Source organism: Moschus berezovskii, chromosome 16 (assembly GCF_049115385.1).
Source record: "Moschus berezovskii isolate FMDL1 chromosome 16, NW_MosBer_1.0, whole genome shotgun sequence".
NCBI classification, from domain to species: Eukaryota; Metazoa; Chordata; class Mammalia; order Artiodactyla; family Moschidae; genus Moschus; species Moschus berezovskii.
The window spans coordinates 83,458,813-83,473,964 of NC_142475.1; the positions used below are offsets into that span (position 1 = coordinate 83,458,813).

General features: G+C 52.4%; 1 protein-coding gene across 1 annotated transcript; it reads right to left on the reverse strand.

The window, feature by feature from the left end:
- Window positions 1-4,857: 4,857 nt before the first annotated feature.
- On the reverse strand, window positions 4,858-14,054 carry ZNF7 (zinc finger protein 7). The gene is made up of 5 exons (XM_088844564.1): window positions 13,986-14,054; window positions 13,840-13,884; window positions 13,264-13,390; window positions 11,438-11,554; window positions 4,858-10,168 (listed from the first exon to the last, which is right to left on the reverse strand). Exons 1-5 carry the CDS (start codon window positions 14,037-14,039, stop codon window positions 8,385-8,387), a joined length of 2,127 nt encoding a protein of 708 aa, XP_088700690.1. The 5' UTR covers window positions 14,040-14,054; the 3' UTR covers window positions 4,858-8,384.
- Window positions 14,055-15,152: the final 1,098 nt, after the last annotated feature.

A 15,152-nucleotide genomic window follows, 5' to 3' on the forward strand; every position in this document is an offset into this window, starting at 1 on the left:
GGGGCCTAGCAGTGTGGCCTCTGTGGTTTGCTCTACCAGGAAACCAGGTCACAGCCTGGTAGGACTAATAGGCCCAAGTATCAGGCAGGAGCTTCCTCTGTAAAATAGCAATTGGGTTTGGGTGCCCACCTGGCATCCTACCATGTCTGTGTTGGAAGCCCCTAGCCTTTCCCAGCACCTCCTTCCTGTCCCCACTCTGTGCCAGAACCCATCAAGAGCAGCAGTGTTTCCTCTGTGCTGTTTCCAGAATGCTCCCATGATCTAAAGGCTAGGGGCTTCCAACACAGACATGGTAGGATGCCAGGTGGGCACCCAAACCCCCATGTCTCCAGCATCAGCCAGCATCCTGGGCCCTTCTTCCCTGAGGACAGCTGTCCTCGCTGCTGCCTAGGCCTGCCCACAAAAGGACCTGCACTGGAAGCTGAGCACCACGTCTGCCTCAACCAGTGATGGAGGCTCTCTTTGCTATGACTTCTTCCTCAACCATTAGGCATGGGTCAGGAATATGTCCTTATTATGATATGTTTGGAAAATTCTAAAAAATAAAAACAAAACTAAAAGGAATCAAAAAGCTCCTTTGCCCATAGACAGCCATGGAGAAACCGTCTTGACTAGATGGGAACTTATGCTCTGTGCTGTGTCTGTGTGTTAACGCAGCTCTGTTCATTTAATGCTCCCTGAACATGATGGTCTCTGTCTACTGGCTGCAGAGCATGCATCCCTTCAGTGGGCGTGCTGAGTTTCTCTTGGGCTTGGCAGACAGCACCAGAGACTGGGCAGCTCATCAAACAGCAGACGTCGATTTCTCACAGTGCGGAGGGCGGACGGCCGAGGCTGGGGCCAGCAGGGTCAGGGAGCCGTGGTCCTGGCTGCAGACATCGGTGTCCTCATGAGGAGAGAGGACACATGAGGGGACTCCAGACAAAGTGGGGGCACTCAATCGTCATGACCTGAGCACACCCAAAGGCCCCCTGATCACATTTGGCATTAGGTCATTTGACACAAACATTCAGAGCAGAGCAACTTCTGTGTTTCCTTTTTTTTTCCAATTAAAAATCACAGTGATGTTTTGCAACTGGCGATTATTATACTGAGTGAATTCAGAGAAAGACATAGGACATCACTTACACGTGGGATCTAAAATGCCACACGGACGCATCTGCAGCACAGAGTCGTGGATGCCAAGGGTGGGGAGGCAGAGGAGGGAAGGCCTGGGAGTCTGGGATTAACAGATGCAAACTATTATGTACAGGACAGAAAAACAATAAGGTCCTCCTGTACAGCACAGGGAACTATATTTAATATGTGTGTATGAGTATGTGACAGAGAGAGTGTGTGTGTGTGAGACAGAGAGAGAGCGCGTGCTCTCCTCCCCTTAAGAGGGCACCAGAGGAGCCTGGTAGGCTGCAGTCCGTGGGGTCGCTAAGGGTCAGATGCGACTGAGCGACTTCACTTTTCACTTTCAAACATTGGAGAAGGACTCCTGGGTGCCTCTAGGGCAGCAGTGTGCAGAGCACTTGACCAACCCTGATCATGATAAATCATGGAAAATATGTGTGTATAACTGAATCACTGCTGTACCGCAGAAATTAGCACGTTGTAAATCAGCTGTATTTCAACAAAATTGTTTTAATCACTGATATCAATAATAAGTCGGAGAAGGCAATGGCAAGCCACTCCAGTACTCTTGCCTAGAAAATCCCATGGACAGAGGAGCCTGGTAGGCTGCAGTCCGTGGGGTCGCTAAGGGTCGGACACGACTGAGCGACTTCACTTTCACTTTTCACTTTCACACATTGGAGAAGGAAATGGCAACCCACTCCAGTGTTGCCTGTAGAATCCCAGGGAAGGAGGAACCTGGTGGGCTTCCGTCTATGGGATCACACAGAGTCGGACACGACTGAAGTGACTTAGCAGCAGCAGTAGCAGCAGCAGCATCAATAATAAGTGGTAAATGGATTTTATGTATTAAAACTGTTTAGAGGTAGGAACAGAGAAGGCAGAATATGACCATTTTCCACATTGAGTCATACCTTGTGTAGCCTTTTGTGTTGGCGTTTTACTTAGCACAGCGTTGTTTTTAAAAAAAAAAAAAGCGACCATTTTAAAGTCCTAGGGGCTTCCCTGGTGGCTCAGATGTAAAGAATCCGCCTGCAATGCAGAACACAGGTTTTCGATCACTGGGTTGGAAGATCCCCTGCAGAAGGGAATGGCTACCCATTCCAGTATTCTTGCCTGGAACAATGCCACGGTAGACAGAAGAGCCTGGTGGGCTGCAATCCTGAGTCCCAAAGATTCGGACATTACCTCCCTAACTTCCCAAAGCACGTCCTTGCGCGCCCCCTACAGGCCAGGCCCTGACGACGCAGCCGAGTGGGGGGAAGGTACAGGTGGAAGGAACCACCAGGTGCAGGCGCTCCCCCAGGCTCACGTTAACCCGTTAACTCAAAGGCACCGACGTGACGAAGCGCAGAGAGGTTTGAATCTTGCCCAAGGACACACAGCTGATGGGGGAGCTGGTGGTCGGTTCTCCGCCAGCCTTCCCTTCCTACCTGTCCATGCGCTGACTTATCTGGGCATGTGATCCTGGTGGCGAGAGAGGTGCTCCATGCTGGCTCCCATCCCCTGAAGCTGCTGGCCCCAGAGTGAGGACAGGAGTTCAGGACAGAAGTCCACAGGCTGGGGGCTGTCTGTTTTGCTGGTTAGAACAGCAAAGTTCCCTGGTGCAACCAGGAATGAGGCCTGGAGTCCAAGCCTGGCCCAGGTGCCCCAGCTCTGAGCTCTGCTGCCACAGAAGGGCCCCATGGCTACGATTCCGTGATTTTAAGGCACATGCTTGTTAGGAACACACACAGGGTCCCTTCCTGAGAGACCCTGGAGGAGGACAAGAGCTCTCAGCTGAAGCCCACCTCATCCTCTCAGCTGATGTAGCAGGCAGGGGCGCTCTTCTGATCGAGGCTCAGAGCTCCGCGCATGAGGACTAGGGTTTGCACGCCCTTTTCCTGCCAGGCTGCAGAGGCCCCTTTTTCCCTGTGCCTGCAGCCAGGGTAGTCCAGCTGACTCCCCAGCCAACTGTGTGGGTGTGTCCACCGTGCTAGTCCCCTCCCCAGGCCCTGGAGGGTCAGCAGACTCAGTGGGTCTGGGGCCCCTCTGAGGCTCCGTGTCTATATGTGCTGTCATCTCCACCCTTGAGGGGTCCAGGCCACTAACTGAGGGTGCAGAGCTCTGCTTGCTCACCTGCTTCTCTCCCCCATCCCTAGAAGGCACCATCTGTGCCTTTTAAGTCACTGGTCAGGAACATTGACCTCCATCCTTGGGAGGCTGGATGTGGTGGGCCCTGACTACGCCGACCCCTCGCGTTGGCCTCCAGTGAGCTCTTGACAGCTCTAATACTGCCAACCCCAGGTTGTCCATTTGTGAGCCCTCATGCTTGTCTCAAGGAGGCGCACACGGGCAAACAGTGACACAGGCATCACTACAGAGAGAGAGGTTTTCGTGAGAAGCAGACGATGGGCAGCAGGCTATTCCTGGGGCTTCTGGCTCCTGGCGCTGAACGGAGCCAGGTAATGAGGGCCTTGAGACCGTGCACAGCCTCTGGCCTTACTGTGTGCAGGGAGGTAGATGTGATCCAGCTGGAGGTCCCTCCAGCTGTGGGGCACAGGCTTGCAGGCCAGCAGAGGTGGCCCTCCTCACCTGCATTGGGTGCGGTGATCTTTTCTCTAAACGGCTAGAGGATATTTTAGCCTTTCAGGTCATGATTCTGTCAGCTCTGCCACTGTAGCTCAAAAACAGCCAGAGAAAACAATGAAACCAATGTGCATGATTGTATTCCAATAAAATGTCCTATGGACACTAAATTTCACGTCACAAAATTTGCTTCAACCATTTAAAACCCATTCTTAGGACTTCCCTGGTTGTCCAGTGTCTTTTAAGACTCCACACTCCCAGTGCAGGGGCCCCGGGTTCAATCCCTGGTCGGGGATCTAGATCCTGCCTGCCACAACTATAAGATCCTGTGTGCCACAACTGTGACCCAGCACAGCCAAAACCAGAAAAACCGTTCTCACCTCCAGGGCCATGCAAAACCAGGTGGGGTGAGGGTGGCTCTAAATGCTGCGCCTGCCTGCACGCCTGCAGGGCTCCTTTGGGCTGCAGAGTGACTGTCCACCTGCACCTGTGCTCAGTCTCTACTTGGATGCAGGGCTGGCCCTGCCTCGTCACCAGACATGAACAAGACCTTGCAAAGAGCAGATGTTTGACTTTATGTAGACCTCTGTGGAAACTCTTGGCGCTGGAGCATTTCCTCTCATCTGTGGGCCTCTACAGCTTCACCTCAAAGCCTGGATGTACCTCAAACACAGCATTCATTCAACTTCTCCTGGGCTCTGAGTGCAAGCCACATCCACAAGGGGACACACAGATGTGAAAACCCACTGGGTTCTGCACAGACACCCCACTTTATTAGTGAGGCTTTCGGAATGCTCAAAGTATCATAAAGCTTATCTGATAATTAAGACAAATTTCAGGTCAAAATTATGAGTTTAATTTATTGTCTCCAAAAGAGAAATCCAAAGTATTTTAGAATCTATTATGTAAGCGTTCTGGAAATTCTCTTTGGCCATGCTGGGCATCTTGTGGGATCTAGGGGAAAGCTTAGTCCTGACCACTGGAGTGCCAAGAAATTCCCAGAAATTCTTTTTTTTTTTTGCAACAGTGTAAACCAACTATACTCCAATTTATTTATTATTTATAAAATTTAATAAATGGTACAAAGCACAATGCCATAAACATTAACAGTTAAAATATCACCAAATGAAAAAAATACTATAGAATACACAGTTGCAAAAAGCTACATTATTTTACAACTGCCTCAAGCTGCAAAAAGAAAAAAAAAACCCAATGCCTTACCTAAGTTATCCCTCTCTCAAAATAATGCCATTTATATTATAAACCACAAACTCCCCATCAAAAGATGGGAACTGCTTTTGTTAATTCATATATATATATATATATGACTGTATCACTTTGCTATACACCTGAAACAAACACAACACTATAAATAAAATATAGTACAATATAAAATAAAAATAAGTAACAGATCTTTGGGGCTTTACACTGAGTTACAGTTCCTATCAGAGGGATAACAGCACCACAGCCGCACTGAATCCTCATAAAGGAGGCACACGAATGACTGGGTTACAAGAGTTACAGGAATGAGAGCTGCTCATTTCCCAGAAACTACAGCTCACAGAAAACCAATGAAGGCACGAGATACAGACCATTCACTTATGAATGTGTAAAACTCAAGAAAGTCCGCATCACTCCTACAACATGTTGAAAGTGCCTCAAAATTCACACAATACCAACTTTCTCATGGTTCTGATTATATATACCAGTTTATAACAAATGGCAAAATCTGTAACTCTGTTCAAAGTTTCAAAAAATTACTTAAGAATAATTTCTTGTATTTCTATGCCACCTTTATAGTTCTGGTTAAATTCCCAGAAATTCTTAAAATGAGTTTACTGTTCCTGAAACCCCAACTCGGAAATACAGCTTGGAAGTAGGATAGAATAGTCCAGCACTCCCACACCTGGCAGGCAGCCCTCTCCTCTCCTCCCAGCACACACACACACACACAAGTATGAAGACACTTCTCCATGCTCTGGGATCTGAAACCCATGCAGCAGCAGTTTGAACGCAATGTCGTCAATATCACAAACCTTTTTCACGTGGATGCAGCTAAGGATTCTCCTTACCCAGTACTTCTGCAGCCAGTATTCCAGGCTGGAATGTAGGGCTTGAGATTTATTTCTATTGAATTTTTGGTTATCCTGAGACATTTAAGTGAACAAAACAACAGAACAGAGGAAAAATAATACCTCAAAGGCTGGAGGCAGGACTGCCACGCGGTCAGAGGCACCCTGCAAGCAAAGGGCCAGCTGTGCTCCAAGAACCTTTATTTGGTCACACTGAAATCTGATTTCAATATAATTCCCAAACGTCACAAAATAGTCTTTCCCCACCACCCCCCCGCCAACCATTTAAAAATGTAAAAACCATTCTTAGTTCTTAGGCCTGTTACAAGGTAAACGGGGACATGAAAATTCTGAAGGTGATTCAAGCACACATGGATTGTGAGCAGCACCAAGCCCACGTGGTCAGGAGCCCTGCTGACCGGCCTGGAAGCAAAACCAGGAGGCTGTCAGATCGGAAGCAGCTGCCGTATTGGCGAAGCCTCCTTGGCTGTCTGTGATTACATTTCTCAGACATGCCTGCATTTACAGGACTGACCCCAGCTCAGGTTTTGTGGAGGTCCCAGGCCTGCATTTGTCCCGCAAGGCACACAGTGGGCCAGCCCCCAACAGGACTATGTTGATTCCGAGTCCAGGTGCCAGAGTGCGTTTAAGGCTGGGTCCTCTGGCCCTTTTTGGGTGGCCTGCAAGTGCTGTCAGGAAAGACAAGCACCTTGTGGCACAGACCCTGGAGTCCAGAGGCCCTGCACCCCTTTGTGCATCATTAGCAGGAAGTGGCCAGGAGGACTCCCTTGTGAGGAGGGCCCATCCAACGACAAACCACTTTCCTAGCACCAGCAGAGGGTGGGGGTGTGGCATGCCCACCCAGGACCTTGATGTTGTCCCACTCTCAGGTGGCTCAAAAGGCCAAGATATGGCCCACTTAGAGGTGCCCACCTTGACCGGCTCTGAAAGCAGTGACCACCTGGTTGAGCACAGCAGCTGAGGTGGGGACGTAACCTCTGGCGTCTGTAGAGGTCCCTGCTCTCTTGCACTGACTTTCAGACACAAGTTGTGGGTGAAGCAGGGTTACAGCTGTTGCAGAGGACAGTCTGTATGGTTCCCACTCAGGGCAGGAGCACACTGAAGTTGCAGGTGGGGCAATCCTTGTCCCAAGACAGTGTTGCGACCTACACACCTTGTGCCAGGGAAGCAGCCAATCAGGCTGAGCTGCTGGGGGGCTGAGTCCTGTCTGCTTGCTGAGAACATCCTGGACTCTGCTGTCCCAACCTCTCCAGGCACCTGGAGCGGCTGGCACTTTTTCTCGGAGAGAAACCTACAGGCTGCTACTGGGCTACATCACACAAGGCAAACCTGGGCTTGACACAACCCGTGTGACGTGACCCAAGTCCTGTTGCAATAAATCCTCAAGTGACTTCAGGGTCACCTGTTGGACACAGAAGTGGCCCCTTCACAGGAGACAGCCCTTTGCCCTGTGATTATCGGCAATGGTGCCAAAGATCGCCAGGTCTCGGGGTGGTCCTGGGTAGCAGCTGGTGACGCTCCTCGTCCTGGGTCCCCCTGCACAGCCCAGGGCCCTAGGCCGTGTGGGAGCCACTGCTGCATGTCAGCCTCACCCTGCGGCTCACAGGCCTTGAGAGCTGCTCCAGGAGCCACCCTGCAGCCCAGCCTGTCAGTCAACCAAAGCAGTGATGTTCCCTGCACGTTCCTCCCGCTGGTGACAAGATGGCCACGTGCTCTGACCACTTGACCCAAGCCAGGCCGTGCTGGCAGAGAAAATCTGGGCAGGAGGCGATGCCAGCAGAGTGGGCTTGCTCACTGGCACCCAGTGCTTGGCACCCACGGGCCCTCTGCCCTGGACCTCTGGGGCCCGTTGAGGCCACATCCCCATGCTGATCCTGGTGAGCAGGCGTCTCCACCACTCATCAGCCTATGCAAAGGCACCAGCTCATGCGTCTGCTTGCAGACCTTCCAGTTCTGGTGGTCCGTGTGGCTGGTGTTTTGAGGATATGCCTCTGGTGGTGTCCTTGGGGCTGCTCTTTCATTCTTGTAACCAGTGTAAGACAACGTTCGGGGAGGCCACTGGGTTCTGGACTTATGGCAGGCCAGGGACACTGTCCCCAGGCCTGGGTGCTGCTCTAGGACTACATGCATGGACCCAGTGCCTCCCCGAAGAGAAGGGCTGCTCTGCGAGGCATATCCGGTGAGGAGAGCAGAAAGGAAGCCCGGGCACCCCTCCAGCAGCCCTGCACAAACACATCCTTGCTGCAGAAGCCAGTCTGAGTACCTGGAGCCTAAGTAAGACATCCCGGGTAACTTCTTTCATCCCACTCATCTGATGGGGCTGCCGGGGCTCTTCTCATGCCTCTTCCTCAAGGCCCAGGCTCATCCCTCTGAGAATTCAAATGCTATATGTGTCACCCTGATGTGAGAGACACAAGCTTTATTGAAGGGGATAAGGTCAAACGTGCCAGCAAAAACATACACCACGTATGAATCTCAACACTCACTAGGAGAGCAATTCTGAATCTTCCCGTTTTCTAAATCTTCAGTGTAAAAGATCCCATGTCAAATAAGTTAAGGCTGTAGGGTTATTCACATTTATACACATTTGTACAGGTGAGTGGTCTAGCCCATGTGAGTTTTCTGATGCTGAGTAAGCCTTGAGCTCCTATTAAACGCTTTGCCACATTCACTACATTTGTAAGGTTTCTCTCCAGTGTGAATTCGCTGGTGGATAATGAGATGCGACCGCCACCTGAATATCTTCTCACATTCGTTACATTTGTGAAGTTTCTTTACAGTATTAACTCTCCTACGACTCGCGTGGGTGGAAGCCTCCAGGGTGCTCCCGTACTCACGGTACCACTGGGCACGAGTGTGGATCCTCTGGTGCTCGATGAGGTACGAGCTCCGGCTGAAGGCCTTCCCGCACTCGCTGCATCCGTAGGGCTTCACCCCGGCATGGATGATCTGGTGCTGGAAAAGGGTGGAGTTCTGGCTGAAGGCCTTCCCACACTCGCCGCACTTGTACGGCCGCTCGCCTGTGTGCACCCTCTGGTGTATCGTGAGCTGTGTGCTCATGCTGAAGGCCTTCCCACACTCGAGGCACTCGTAGGGCTTCTCCCCCTTATGGATCCTCTGGTGGTAAATGAGGCTCGAGCTCTGGCTGAAGGCCTTCCCGCAGTCGCTGCACTCGTACGGCTTCTCCCCAGTGTGGATTCTCTGATGCTGGATGAGGTGCGAGCCCTGGACAAAGCCCTTCCCACACTCGTCGCACTTAAATGGTTTTTCTCCAGTGTGAGTCCTCTGGTGGCGAATAAGTCGTGAGCTGCAACCAAAGGCTTTTGAACACTTGTTGCATTTGTAAGGTTTCTCTCCAGTGTGTGTCAGTTGATGCTGACTCAGGCGGGAGACCCACCGGAAAGCCTTCCCACACTCGTCACACTTAAATGGCTTCTCGGGGGCATGCATCCTGGGACGTGCACCCAGGCTGGGACTCTCCGGGGTTCTCGGGAGCTCAAGCTTCTCCCCAGCGTGCATTCGCTGGTGCTGAGCTAGGGTTGAGCTCTGGCTGAAGGCCTTGCCGCACTCCCGGCACGGGTAGGGCCGTTCTCCCGTGTGGGTCCTCTGGTGCCTGGCCAGCTGAGACTGCTGGCTGAAGGCCTTTCCGCACTCCCGGCAGCCATAGGGCCGCTCTCCCGTGTGGACCCTCTGATGATGGATGAGGCTGGAGCTCTGCCCAAAGGCTTTTCCACACTCTTCGCACCTGTAGGGCTTCTCCCCAGTGTGAGTCCTTTGATGCTGGATAAGTTTTGAGCTCAGGCGAAAGGCCTTCCCACAGTCGGTGCATTTGAACGGCTTCTCCCCAGTGTGGATCCTCTGATGCTGAGAAAGCTGTGAGCACAACCTGAAGAGCTTCCCACACTCCCTACACTCATGCGGTTTCTCTCCAGGAAGGGCACTCAGACGTCTCCCCTGAAAGCAATCAGGTAACTGTGTTTGGCACTCTTGGCATCTGTTAGGTCTCTGCTGGGAATTCATTTCCTGGCGCAGAGCAACATCTGAAGGAGACCGCAAACTCCTGCCACATACATCGCACCTTCGGAAGGACCCCTGACTTTGATCAAGCTGACAACCCAGGCGGCCACTGCTCCCCTGATCACCACGACCCTGGAACTCGTCCTCGGCAAAGGCCTTCCTGGGAGCTGTGGTCCCCATGTTCAGGAAGTTTTTATGCAATAGGGAGCTTCGCTGTCTCTGTGAACAGACTTCAGGATCTGAGGTGTCTCCAAAGCCAGGACTCTGGGGAAAGTCCTGGGGCGAGGTTTTGACCATGACCCCCCCGGACTCTGATTTAAGACTGTCCATGTCCTCACAGGCCTGCTCACCATCAGTCCCAACTGTAGAATCTGAAATGAACAGGAAGCAAATTGCTGCTAACCCCCCTGTGCTCAGAGAAAGGAGGCTGGGGGGGTGGGGGTGCATACCACCCCTGGGACCGAGCCCCTCCCAGGACAGGCTGTACTGAGCATTTGGAAAGATGTGATGAGAAATCAATGCCTTTTGACAGTGGTCAAAATCTGGTTCTGTTCATGCTTAATGCATTCATTCAGTTACTATATACCTGGAAGACTGCAAACAGCCAGTCTCCTACGTGGAGGAAAGGCCATCTCACAGGGAAAGAGTACGAGGAAAACCCCACAAAGCAGCAAAGTGAGCCCAAAGGGTGGAGGACAAGAGGCAGGGTTAGGGTGCCTGTGAGAGGAAGCAGAGTGAGGAGGAAAGAGGGACTGAAAACTGAACAGGGGGGTGTTATGTACTGAGAAGAATGAGGCACAAGAGCTGCTAAGGGGCACGCAGGGGTGAGTCCAAGAGAGGCGGGCCTCAGCTGTCCACTGGGTGGGGTCCTCTCCAGCTGCCACCAGTCCTGCCCTCTGACTCACGCTGCTGAGTCCATCCCTTGCTGCCCTGCCCCTCAGCTTCCAGGTGGCCACAGTGACTACACTGGGCTACACTGACGCCTCCTTCCTGGGGGTTTCCAGAGGGCCCACCTCCCTGCTTGCTCTCTGCATCGAAGTATGGAGGGATGTGGCCACCAGCCAAGGAATACCTGGGGCCACCAGAAGCTGAATAGGGAGGATCCTCCCCTACAGGTCTCAGAGGGGACACGACATTGCTTGTGACTTGATCTTGGACATGTAGTCCCCACAACTAAGGAACAGTCAATCTCGGCCGTGGTAAGCCTCCAGTCTGTGTGCTTTGTTACAGCAGCTTCAGGACACCAACACAGCCCTGGAACGTCATCTGAGAGGCTGGGGTCACCCAGACCCCATGAAACTCTGGAGGGAGTGTGGCAGTGGCAGGTGAACCGCTGCTCAGAGTCACATGTGTGCCTTTGCTTAATAAGAACGTTAGTAAAATTCAAACTGAACAAAACGTGGTTCAAAACCAAACTGTCTTGCAATAATGCATAGCATTTCTATGCCCTTGCTTTTCTGCAGTTTCGTCTCTCCTGAGGCTGCCCCACGGCTGGCCGACACCTCTAGGCCCACCCCACAGCATGCCCAAGAGGCCCCGCAAAGCTGCATGGATGGCCTCTGGGGTCCCCCTCCAGCTTCCCACCTGAGCCCTTTCCAGGCATGGGGACCCTGGATCCCTCCTGTCCCCAGAAGCCTCACCTGTCCGGGTGGTCCTGGCTGCCTCTCTCCCCTCTGCTCCTTGCAGGTCGAGGACCCATGGCTCCTGCCCCTGTTCTAGCCGGGAGATCAGCTCAGGCTTGAAGACCAGGAATCCTGCTGTGGGGGCAGCAGAGGAGGAGACGGCATCATTGTGGCTGGAGTGCAGTTCGGGGCTCAGTGCTCCCCGGTCCCCAGAAGTGAAGGGTTGGGGGCTACTGGAACACAGGGGCCTCCTGTCCAGATCTGCTGCCTCCTGAGGCTGAACAGAGAGGAACACATGGACTCCCAGTCTGGCCCTGCTGCAAATGGAGACAGGGCCAGGATCGCCACGGAGTCCTGTCACCCAAGTCTGCAGAACACAGGCCAGCTCTCCCCCATGAGGAGAGAAGCAGGCACAGCCAGCACTTCCCTCAGTCCCCTCAGGGATGCTCCAAGAGGCAGGGCTGCTTAAGAAACAATACAACAACAAATCAACCAACCAAATGGATTTTAAATCAGAAGGTGTGAAGCCCAATCATCAGTCAGCAGCCCCAGCCTCAAGTCCTCACACAGAGCACAGGGCCTCAGCAGAGGGCTGGAGACTGGCGGGCACCCCCTGGCACCTGCCTTCTGGGGCCAGTAGCCCCCATGCTGTGGGGCAGCTGTGTGAAGTGCTCCCAGCCCATCCAAGGGCCAGTCAGGCCCTCTGGTTAGAGCACTCCTAAGGTTTTCAGCCATCGGGTGGAGAAGGCAGCAGGCAGAGAAGATCAAAGGCTCAGGTGACAGCAGGACCCCACGCTCAACAGGAAATAGGTTCCTGCCAAGCACACGTGTGCTGCTCACAGAGAAACGTCCCTGGGCAGCCAGCAAGGGGGTTGTGCAAAGGCCATGAAACAATACCACAGCCTGCACCTGATCTAAGTGCAGCTGGACACAGCAGCAATCACAATGGGTGGCTCAAAACTATTACTATCCGGAAACCATGTGATGAATTAGTAAGTGGCAACTGTATTTAATATGAGTCAAAATTTGTAGGATGCAGCTGAAGTGATATTTATGCATAAAATTTCATGTTTTTAAATACACTGACTAGAAACAAGAATGGTAAACACAGAACAGGTAAATGCTAAACTCAAGAAACAACAAGAAATCTGACTGAGTAGCTTTTTAAGCTATTTCAAATTTGGATTCTATTTCTATTCACTCAGGCAGGAAGTCCACCTATCTAACTTTTAGAAGTCCACCTACACTGTGAGCACAGCCAAAAAGTATGAAGGAAAGAAAAGAAACAACACAGAAGACCCAATAAATTAAGAGGGAGGAAATAAGAAAGCTGGAAAGACTCAGTGATGGAGTGCCCTGCCCTTCCTGCCCCCCAAAACCCACAAGCTGGGTCTCTGAAAGATAAAACAGTCTCATGCAGTATCAATCATGGTCAACACAGTAAAAAAATGATGCAAAAATAAAAAAGAGAAACAAATACAAACATAACAGACATTAAAAATGAAGAGTGTTCTGAATAAGTACACACTAGAAAAATTGAAAATCTGAGTAACTGTTTAAGCTATTTCAAGTTTGGATTGTATTTCTACCCATTCAGGCAGAAAGTCCACCTACCCTGTGAGCACTGAATTACATGACGCATGCAAACCTGGCAGCCTGCTTGGCTCACCAAGACTCCTCCTGGGGTCAGCTTCTGACCCACAAGGACTCACAGTCCCAAGCCCCTGCCTAGCCCATGAGGGCTCGACCACATGGCCTCCAGATTTGCAGCCTCTAACACAGGCCAAAATAGGCGGGTGCTGACCGATGATGGAAAGAGTAGGGGTGTCCGAATAAAGCCTCACCTAGTCCAGCCACACTGCTGTGGTTCTCAAGCATCACTTCCTTGTAGAGAGCCCTCTGGCCAGGGTCCAGACACTGCCATTCCTCCCGCGAGAAGTGCACGGCCACATCACCAAATGTCACAGCCTCCTGAAAGGACACACACCAGTCTCCTGGCTGTCTCAAGCACACAGACCACAAGGCTGAGTGAGACAGTCACCAGGCCCCTTTGGTTTTAAAATCAAGGGGAGGAAGGAATTCCCTGGCCATCTTGCAGTCAGGAGTCTGCTTCCACTGTAGGGGGCACAGGCTCAATCCCTGGTCAGGGAAGTAAGATCCTGCAAGTTGTGCAGTGTGGCCAAAAAATAAAATCAAGGGGAGGACCCAGACCATGGGGATCTACAACCCTCCCCCAAGAGCCTCAGGCAGGCCCCATCTGAGCAGGGTTTACTCACTATCTTGGAGACACCCAAGACTGGCAAGGGGTCAGCAAGAGGATGAGGGTCTAGGTCCAGGCCCATCGGGCACGGTGGGTACCCAGGGGAGCAGGTAGGGGCCTCACAAGATGAGGGAGGGAACAGGGGAAGTCAGACTCCTACCATGAGGCTCGGTGGGTGGGAATCCACGTGTCCTGGCTGAGAGACCTGTTGGCAGTTAAACAAAGAGTCAGAAGTCACGATCCTGGAGGCCCCAACCTCTCACTTCCAGACTAATCGAGGGGGTACCGCGTCCTCCAATTCTTTACTTCCAACTCCAAGTATTCTCTGGCAGGGACTTGTGGTGGGGCCAAAATGGCCATAGCACTACAGTATCTGCCCTCCGAAGCTTCATTCATCTTTCAGAGTGTGTGACATGAAGAATTACTCCACAAACATGTAATGGGGAGTTACCACGTGTACCAGGTGCTCGGCTGTGCAATAGGGATGTGGCAGTGAACAGTGCATAAGAACTCTACCTTCTTGGAGTAGCCTAGTGGAGGAAAGAGTTAACTAATCATGCAAACAAACCAAATTACAGCTGTGATGACAGCACAAGTACAAGGCACTCAGAAAGCCTTTAAACTGGGAAACTCTGACTTAGTCTGATGGGCCACATTCCCGAGGTGCTAACTCGGTTGGGGTTGGGGAGGAAACTCGTAGGCACCAGGAACAGAGTGTGCAAGGGCCAGAGGCAGGAAGGACCCTGCGCAGCAAGAAGGACTAGGGCTGAACGAGCCAGTGGGGCAAGATCTCAGGCAGCAAGATGAGTCATGATGTGACAGGAGGCTGGAGTAGATAGGAACCAGAAGGATGGAAGCCAAGGAAAAAAAAGGAGGGGACACCTGACCACTCCAACCCTTGCACAAAAACCTGACCCCTCCCCTGGCATCCCCCTGGGAGGTCAGAAAGAGAAGTGGACTTCCTAGAGGAGATTTTGACTCCAAAAGCGACTGAGGGAAGAAGCTTTAGGCCATGAGCTGATTCAGACAGCAGTGACCACTGTCAAGCGGTTCCCCACAAGGGCCTGGCCAGCAGCAGGCATGTGCCTCCCAGTGCTGGATTCTGGGTCCCCTGTAGAGAAGCAACAGCCAACATTAAGAGAAAATACACAGCCTACGACCCCAAGACATAGCCCTTTTGGCCACCTTCACGAAGTCTAGGTCTTTGAGAAGCAGTGCGGGAGAGTGTCCCCGAGGGAGATGATGCAGGCTGGAGCATGCCTAAGAGCCGAAGGGGTGGTTACGAGGCTGCCGCGAGGCCGGATCTGCGGGATGACCCCTCCCGCTTCTTCCCGGCCAAGACGGCCAAGGCTCGACCACCGCCCTACCCGGCGCCAACGGGCTCTCAGAGCCGCCCGCTCCATCAGCGCTTCCCACAGAGAGGCCGGGGGAGCGCGGGGCCGCCGCATCGGAGGCGGGAGGACGCGGGGGACG